The following is a 9255-nucleotide window of genomic DNA, read 5'->3' as shown; positions in this document are numbered from 1 at the left end:
GTGTGAATTTACCCAATCCCCTTCCCTTCCACACACACCTGCTTGATTTCCATGGAATTTTACTTTTTACTACCATAGTATGTATGTGTGTTGATCTTTACTTCCTTTTTTTTTTTTTTTTTTTTTGGAGACAGAGTCTCACTCTGTTGCCCAGCCTTGAGTATTGTGGCATCATAGCTCACAGGAGTATTATAGTACTATTTCCAGGAGTCTGGGGAAAAAAGCCCTTGACTATGAAATCTCTGGGGAATCATCACAGGTAAGGACCTCTGGCTGTCAGCCTCTGGAGGCTAGGATGGTCTCACTTGAGCCCAAATAGGGGTCCTGACCAAATGGTCAACCACCTATAGATATGTGTGTATATAGAGATAGAAATATGGATATGGATATGGATATAGATTAGATACAGATGTATGTGAATGTGAAGGCTCTGGAGAAATCCCCCGTGTTTCTAGCAAAGAGTCAAAACAGAGGGCCCCTCTCATGGGCGGGCTATCTGCTCACCTCAGGTCTCCATGGATAGTGGCCCAAACAGAAGGGAACAGATGATCCCCAATGCATGTGAGTGGCCCTGGAATGCAGTTTGACACTCATCAGTGAATGAGGTGGAGGTGGCCAGGATACTTGCCTGAGGTTGTGTAGCCTCCTTGATGTTCTGGGTCCAAGAACCTATGGCAGAAGCTCCTGCTCCCAGCCCTGTCAGAATACAACAGAAGCGCGATGCCCACTAGGAGCCGTGCATCTGCCTTGTCATGGCAGCCCAGCAGCTCCCACTTTATAGATGAGGAAAATTAGGCTCCAAGAGGGACAACGACTAGACCTGGCCACCCAACGTAACAGGACAGAGCTACATACGGGCTTCTGGAGGCTTCCTGCTCCTTGTCCAGTGTTACTGGGAAATGAGGTTGTCATGGAAACAAGGCTGTTCATGAAGTGGCAACACTGAAAGGCTGGAGGCTGTATCTTATGGGGTTGACTATTCAGAGATTGGGGAGCCCCAGGAATGTGCATATGGGCAGGTGCCTTGGAGATCACTGAGTTCAACTTTGCTTCTTAACTTTCTTTAAAATTAGCCAAATTTCCATTTTTAAGTGTTTTTGTTTGTTTGTTTTTGGAGATAGAGTCTTACTTTGTTGCCCTTGTCAGAGTGCTATGACATCACAGCTCACAGCAATCTCAAATTCTTGGGCTTAAGCCATTCTCTTGCTTCAGCCTCCCAAGTAGGTGGGACTACAGGCACCCCGCAATGCCCAGATATATTTTTGTTGTAGTTGTCATTGTTGTTTAGCAGGCCTGGGCTGGGTTTGAACCTGCCAGCCCCAGTGTATGTGGCTGGCACCATAACCACTGAGCTACAGGCACAGAGTCCATTTTTCAGTTTTATCATCATCAAAGATATGCATGTACAACAGGTCCTCAAATAATGCCATGTTGTTCAATATTGCTTCATTATAATTTTTTTTTGAGACAGAGCCTTATTTTGTCACCCTCAGTAGAGTGCTGAGGTGTCATAGCTCATAGCAACCTCAAACTCTTGGGCTTAAGTGATTCTCTTGCCCCAGCCTCCTGAGTAGCTAGGACTACAGGCGCCCACCACAACGCCTGGCTATTTTTCAGAGATGGGTTTCACTCTTGTTCAGGCTGTTCTCCAACCCCTGAGCTCAAGCAATCCAGTGTGAGCCACCTCACCACCTTTTGCTTCATTATAATGTTGATTGAGGAACAGTTGATTCCTGATGGGGCCACTGTGTAGTGTTACATGGGTTTTCTCTAGATCCTCCAATTTCCTCCCCCATCCCCAAGATGTGCACATAGGTTAATCAGTGTTTCTACGCTGTCCCAGTATGAAGTGAGAATGTGTATATGTGTGTGTGTGTGAGAGAGAGAGACAGACAGATAGCACCCACCATGAGATGGCGTCACGTCCAGAATTGGGTCCTGCCTTACACCCTGAGCTGCCGTGAGATGCTCTGGCCACCTGTGACTCTGAACTGGAACAAATGGGTTGGAAAATGAACATACTAACTGGTAAGTACGAATTATTGCCAAATAAAAGTTTGTAAACTTGGACCATCATTATATAGATGCACACCAATGAATGATGGGTTCCGAAAGCACCCACTGAGCCACCATGCGCGGTGGCAGGAAGTGCTCCTGACAGTTTTTGTTTTGCAAACGTTTATGCCTTGATTTAACCCACCACCACTACAACTACAGTCACTCACCAAAAATTGAGTAAACATGATCTTGTTTTTATTAATATTTCTTAAACAAACATAAAACTCATATTTATTTCAGTGTTTGGTATTAGAAGTGTTTTAGTGCTTACTATTTAGAAGTTTGGTCACGTTTTTATGACTGGAAATATGCTTTAGTAACTTATCGTTTATATCAATTAACCCACAGTAAAATTAGTTTTGCTTAAATTCAGTTTCCAAGAGCCCATGTGTGACATTAGGTGAGGACTGACTTACTGCGCATGGGTTGAAGTTTTTTTTTGTTTTTTTTTTTGGCCGGGGCTGGGTTTGAACCCACCACCTCCGGCATATGGGACCAGCGCCCTACTCCTTGAGCCACAGGCGCCACCAAGGGTTGAAGTTTTATAAGACTTAAAAGACCAGCTGCCTTTTGCTCTGCCCCTCCCACCTCATCCAAAATCCCCACCACTCTGGTGAGAATATTTCCAGCTTCTTACCTTTCCAGCTGTAGCCTTTACTTTTGCTTCCATGTATAGGATAGGATAAATTTCCTGTGGTGCCTTGTCTTAATTTTTCAGATTTAAACACTATCTAAGGAATTCTACAATGGAAGATGAGGATTTAGCTTTTGTGAGAACTGCACACTTACTGCCACCTCCAACACACATTTCACCTCCTCTAGCCTTCTAACATAATTATATTATAGTTTTTGGCATTAGTGCATTTTAAAATCTGCATAATGACACCTTTTTTGGAAATCCTCATTGTCTGATAGTTTTGAAGGTTGGTTATTGAGAAGTCTGATGAAAATTGAATTCCTTGGCGGGTGCCTGTAGTCCCAGCTACTCGGGAGGCTGAGACAAGAGAATCGCTTAAGCCCAGGAGTTGGAGGTTGCTGTGAGCTGTGTGATGCCATGGCACTCTAGATCATTCTGTTTCCTCAGCCTCCTGAGCAGCTGGGACTACAGGCACCCACCACAATGCCCGGCTATTTTTTTGTTGCAGTTTGGCCGGGGCCGGGTTCAAACCCACCACCCTCAGTATATGGGGTCAGCGCCCTACCCCCTGAGCCACAGGCCCCGCCCTGTTTGAACATTTCTATTGTAGTGTTATGCCTCCCCCAAAGACCACACAGACAAGTCGAATTTGCAGAGGTGTCCTTTATTGGAGAGCCAGCTGGCGACTGCCTCAGTCTCCCAACCTGGGGTTTCTGAGAGTAGCCCCAAGTTGTCTGTGGTTCTGGTTTTTATAGGGCAAAATTTTTCTGGGGGGCAAGCAAGCATTATTACAAAAGTAAAAATAGCAGTTCGTTTAATATTTTACACAATACTATGATCACAAGAGTGATTAGTGATTTTTTTTTCTTCCTTACAGAACAAGTAAAAACCACAATGTCCTAAGGGGAAATGCAGGAAAGGAACTTATAGGTAAGGATCATAAAGAGCATGATCATAAAAAGCTATAATCACAAGGGCTACATGGTCAGTAACTTACATTACTAACAATTTTAGCTAACGGCATTTACTGACAGTGAGAGGGCAAACAAGAGGAAATAGTTTTGAAGGTAAAAAAGGAATAAATAGTTAAATGGAGTCAAGCTTGTTCTGTTAACATTTCAATATTATGAACAGCACCAGATCCAAGATGGTGGCCAGCAGGAGGCTGATGAAGGAGCTTGAAGAAATCCGCAAATGTGGAATGAAAAACTTCCGTAACATCCAGGCTGATGAAGCTAATTTATTGACTTGGCAAGGGCTTATTGTTCCTGACAACCCTCCATATGATAAGGGGGCCTTCAGAATCGAAATCAACTTTCCAGCAGAGTACCCATTCAAGCCACCCAAGATCACATGTAAAACAAAGATCTATCACCCGAACATCGATGAAAAGGGGCAGGTCTGTCTGCCAGTAATTAGTGCTGAAAACTGGAAGCCAGCAACCAACACCGACCAAGTAATCCAGTCCCCCGTAGCACTGGTGAACGACCCTCAGCCTGAGCACCCCCTACAGGCTGACCTAGCTGAAGAATACTCTAAGGCCCGTAAAAAATTCCTTAAGAATGCTGAAGAGTTTACAAAGAAATATGGGGAAAAGCGACCTGTGGACTAAAATCTGCCACGATTGATTCCAGCAAGTGTGAGCAGAGACCCTGAGCGGTGCATTCAGACACCCGGCAAAGCAGGACTCTGGAAAATTGACACGTGCCACCGCCTGGCGTTCACTTGTGGCAATTACTATCTTTCTACAGTTTTCTTAATCAAAAGTGGTCTAGGTAACCTGTAAAGAAAGGATTAAAAATTTAAGACGTTGTTAAAAAAATAAAACATTTCAATATTATATACAGATAGTATGAAGACCACCTTAACGTCACTAGGGTTATTGTCACAAGGGTAGTTAGTGACTTTGTACATAATACTAGTAGTTCTAACAGTTCTAACCAGGTACACTTAAAATACTGTGCAATGGGTGGGAAGGCAAGTGGAACTTTTTTTTTTTTTTTTAAGTAATAAAATGTAACAGAACAACAGAATGGAATCAGGCCTGCTTTGGTTCTTACCTATTCTCAGGAATGGGAATTACAACAAAATGGAGTTAGGCTTGCTTCTCTTTCACCTGAACCTTTGCGTGCATGCCAAGTTTTATCTTTCTAAAGACATCAGTTACAGTCTTTTTTAATTTTAAAATTTTTTCATTTTTTTAAAATCATAGTGGGTTTTTTTGTGTGTTTTGTTTTGAGACAGAGTCTCAAGATGTCACCCTAGGTAGAGTGTTGTGGTGTCATAGCTCACAGCACCCTCCAAGTCTTGGGCTCAAGCAATCCTCTTGCCTCAGTTTTTTTTTTTTCTTTCTATTTTTTATAGAAATGGGGGTCTCACTTTTGTTCAGGCTGGTCTCGAACTCATGAGCTCAAGCAATCTACCCAACTCGGCCTCTCAGAGTGCTAGGATTACAGGCATGAACCACACAGCACTTAGCCCTAAATTATAGCTTTTAAAAAGATTTTTAGGCTATACACAGTGGCTCCCGCCTGTAACCCAGCACTTTGGGTGGCCAAGGTGGGAGGACCACTTGAGGCCAAGAATTTGAGATAAGCCTGGGCAACAGAGCAAGACTTCATCTCTAAAAAAATTAAAAAATTAGGTGGCCCCTGTGGCTCAGTGAGTAGGGCGCCGGCCCCATATACAGGGGCTTCAGACCCAGCCCCGGCTGAACTGCAACCAAAAAATAGCCGGCCATTGTGGCAGGCGCCTGTAGTCCCAGCTGCTCAGGAGGCTGAAGCAGGAGAATTGCAGAAGCCCAAGAGCTAGAGGTTGCTGTGAGTCCTGTGACGTCATGGCACTCTACTGAGGGCGGTAAAGTGAGACTCTGTCTCTACAAAAAAAAATTAAAAAATTAGCTGAGTGTAGTAGTGAGCCGCCTGTATTCCCAGCTACTCAGGAGGCTGAGGTAGGGGAGGATTGTTTGAGCCCAGGAACGTGACGTTACAGTGAGCTATGATCAGCCCACTGCACTCCAGCCTGGGGTGACAAAGTGAGACCTTGTCTCTAAAAAATAAAAAATCTAGCTGAGCATTATGGTAGGTGCTGTAGCCCCAGGTGGGTGAGGCAAGAGGATTGCTTGAACCCAAGAGTCTGAGGTTGCTGTGAGCTATGATGATGCCACAGCACTCTACAGAGTAAGAGTGTCTCCCAATAAATAAACTTAATTAATTAATTAAAATTTAATTTAAAAATGTTTTTCAAAGAGGTTTTCCTTAAATATGTGGTATTCTTAAGGTGTTTGCCTTCAACAGGAGGTCTCGCCTCACCCTTGGTCCTCTTTGTCATGCAGCCCATAGGGCAGACATCAGCCCAGTGTAGGGGCTGATGAATAAATGCCACCCTATGACCACTCTTGTGGGTAAAGGGCTGAGAAATTCTCTTCCCCTGGAGAGGGGTGGCTGCCCTGGGTACCCTTGGCAGACACAGTGAGGGAGAAGAGGACAGGTTTTTAGTTCAGGGAAGGACTCCAAGTCATTGACAGCTGGCTGGCAACCCTCCTATTTCCCTCTGCAGAGGCACAAAGTCAAGAGTGAGAAAAAGCCAACCACAGAGGCAAGTGAAGCCTCCCCTGGAAGGGTCTGGGGCTGACTGCTGTCGGAGCTTCAGGAGGTCCAGGGACATGGCAGGAATTCCCAGGGACAGCGGCAGACCCCTCCAGCAAACTCACAAAGCCACCACAGCTTCACTGAGAAGGAAAGGATTTCCAGGAAAGACAAAGGAACCCGAAGGTGAGAACAGGAGGAGGGCTGGGGTGTTCTGAGGCCTTTCTGCTCATAGTCTGTTCCTGCTGTAGGCCATGCCCCCCAGGGCACCTGGAGGACTAAAGGAAGCTGTCCCTAAGGAGGAAGCTGACATCTTGTCTCAGGAGGAAGCACAGAGGAGGTCCCCAGTGGAGGAAGCAGCTAGCCCTATTCCTGCTGAGGAAGAGGTGGCAGGCACCCCAGGCTGGCAGGTAAGGTTACTCTGGAGCCTCGACTTTCCAGTCAAGGAGAAGCTATGGACCACTGCATGGTGGGGAGGCAGTGGGGACAGCTTCCAAGTCCAAGTCTACCAGGCTCCTGCCTGACCTTGCCCAGCTTCTTGTGGAGCTGAGTCTCTGTTTCCCCACCCGTTCAACATGGAACCTGCCTCATACCACTGCTGTACCCCTCTTCTTACTTCCAGAAAAATTAAAAGGTCCAAAAGGAAGTTGTTGCATATTAAACTGGTAAGACTCTTGGCCCAGCCTTACTGCCCCAGGAATACTTCCCTTCCTCCTACCCCCAGTGACTGCTAGAGTCACAGAGTCCAGCCCCATCAGACATTCCTGACCTGGAGAGAGGAAGCCCAGGTAGCCAGATGCCTTGACACTCCTGTGAGCTTCCCGGGGTTGGCAGGAACCGTGGGTCACCCCTCAGCTGCCTGTACACCTACCCTGTTATCACAGCTGACCCGGCCCCCAGGCAGCTCAGGTGGAGAGTTCATCCCTGGCCCTGGGAGAAGTTTCCTCTCAGCAGGGACCCCAGAGGGCATGCCTGTGTGTGGTTCCTAGAGGCCCCGAGATGGACAGAAAGGAACAGAGGCCCAGAAGCTGGGTCCCCCTGCTCCTGAGGAAGCTGTGGTGGAGCTGGGTCCCTGCCTTGGACAACCCCGAGACTCAGAGAACGAGTGAGAAGCACCCAGTCAATCTGTGAGCTGCTGCTTCTGCAGGCCCGGCTGCCTCCTTCGAGGGTCTGTCTCCTCAGACAGCCTAGCCTGGGCCATCCACATGTCCTGTCCCACAGCTTCAGGGACTCCACTCTGGCCTTGGCCATCCACACGCCCTGTCCCACAGCTTCAGGGACTCCACTCTGGCCTGGCCATCCACACGCCCTGTCCCACAGCTTCAGGGACTCCACTCTGGCCTGGGCCATCCACACGCCCTGTCCCACAGCTTCAGGGACTCCACTCTGGCCTGGGCCATCCACACGCCCTGTCCCACAGCTTCAGGGACTCCACTCTGGCCTGGGCCATCCACACGCCCTGTCCCACAGTTTCAGGGACTCCACTCTGGCCTGGCCATCCACACGCCCTGTCCCACAGCTTCAGGGACTCCACTCTGGCCTGGCCATCCACACGCCCTGTCCCACAGCTTCAGGGACTCCACTCTGGCCTGGCCATCCACACGCCCTGTCCCACAGCTTCAGGGACTCCACTCTGGCCTGGCCAGCTTTCTGACTCAGAGGCAGGAGACAAAGGTCCCTGTAGTGCTGAGAGCTGGGCAGGTCCCTGTCACAAGGGCATTAACGAAAAGGTTGGTGTAAGGCCGGGCGCAGTGGCTCACACCTGTAATCCTAGCACTCTGGGAGGCCAAGGCAGGTGGCTTGCCTGAGCTCATGGGTTTGAGACCAGCCTGAACAAGAGCGAGACCCCTGTCTCAAAAAATAAATAGCCAGACTTTGTGGTGGGTGCCTGTAGTCCCAGCTACTCGGGAGGCTGAAGCAAGAGAATGGCTTAAGCCCACGAGTTTGAGGTTGCTGTGAGCTGTGACACCATGGCGCTACCAAGGGCAACAAGATGAAACTCTGTTTCAAAAAAAAAAAAAAAAAGGTGGTGTGAACCTCTCAGGGATGCCATCCAGAGGTCCTCAGGCCAAAGAAGACTTTGGGAGGCTCCTGCTCTGAGTGTACTGTTTCTGTTCAAGGCTGTGTCCTAAATGACCACCAGCATGCAGGGAAGCAGATGGTCATTAGAGACCATGGATACCCTTGTATCCCGTCCAGACCAGCCATTGTGGAGGGTGGGCACAGAGGTAGAGGACAGCAGTCTCTGTTTTTTGAGGGGACGTGAGGCCTATAAGGGTCATTACTGCAGAAGTCAGAGAAGGAAGACAGGTCTCGGCGGCCACCTGGTGCAACTTTCCCACTGGCAGAAGGGGAACAGAGGCCCAGGTCAGGGAGGGAGGAGCCACGGTCACTCTCAAGGACCAGAGCCAGGGTCTCATCCTCTCAGCTGGCCATGCCATCTCCTTCTCTGCCCACTCCAGTGCCACATGGGCTGAAAGTAGGCCCCTGACCCTGGGCAGGCCTGCAGCCCAGACGCTCACTCCCTGGCCTGGCCAAGCCTGTGGCTCCTGGCTGGCACAGACCCTCTGAGGATGGCACGCTGGCTTGGAGCCCGGACGGTGTCCTCCTTCGTCTCCTGTCTGGTTCTCAGTGGTGACTCCTCACTGGTCAGGGGCCTGGACACAGCAACCCTGAGGGCTAGGGGGAGGTGGTCATTCTTTTCTTGGGTGACTGAGAGGCTCAGGGTGGGGGCTCCCTCCTGGCCTTGCTTCTGACACCTGATGTTTGAGGCATGGGTGGTCACCCTGGCACGTCCCTCCTGGCTTCTGGATTTCTCTACCCTCTTAGGGGTGTTGAATGTGAAATGAGGAACTGTGGGTGGTGCTGGCAAGGCTGCTGGCCCAGGTGGGTGGGTGCAGTAGGGACTCAAGTGTGGTTCCCCAGGCTGCTCCCAGTGTCCTGACTGCTGCCGCTGGGCAGCCTAGTCTGGCG

The 9255-nt window shown here is 48.9% G+C and overlaps 1 protein-coding gene across 1 annotated transcript; it reads left to right on the top strand.

Moving 5' to 3' along the window:
• Positions 1–3353: 3353 nt before the first annotated feature.
• On the top strand, positions 3354–9208 carry LOC128582404 (ubiquitin-conjugating enzyme E2 L3-like). The gene has a single exon (XM_053586311.1). The coding sequence runs from the start codon at positions 3822–3824 to the stop codon at positions 4305–4307; it is 486 nt and encodes a 161-aa protein (XP_053442286.1). The 5' UTR covers positions 3354–3821; the 3' UTR covers positions 4308–9208.
• Positions 9209–9255: the final 47 nt, after the last annotated feature.

Source organism: Nycticebus coucang, chromosome 3 (assembly GCF_027406575.1).
Source record: "Nycticebus coucang isolate mNycCou1 chromosome 3, mNycCou1.pri, whole genome shotgun sequence".
In the NCBI taxonomy this organism is placed as follows: Eukaryota; Metazoa; Chordata; class Mammalia; order Primates; family Lorisidae; genus Nycticebus; species Nycticebus coucang.
The sequence above is the reverse complement of the archived record's forward strand: the minus strand, read 5'-3'. Positions and strand labels throughout refer to the sequence as shown.

Excerpts from the sequence above, each read along its gene's own strand:
- LOC128582404 (XM_053586311.1), top strand. The coding sequence starts at position 3,822 with ATGAACAGCACCAGATCCAAGATGGTGGCCAGCAGGAGGCTGATGAAG.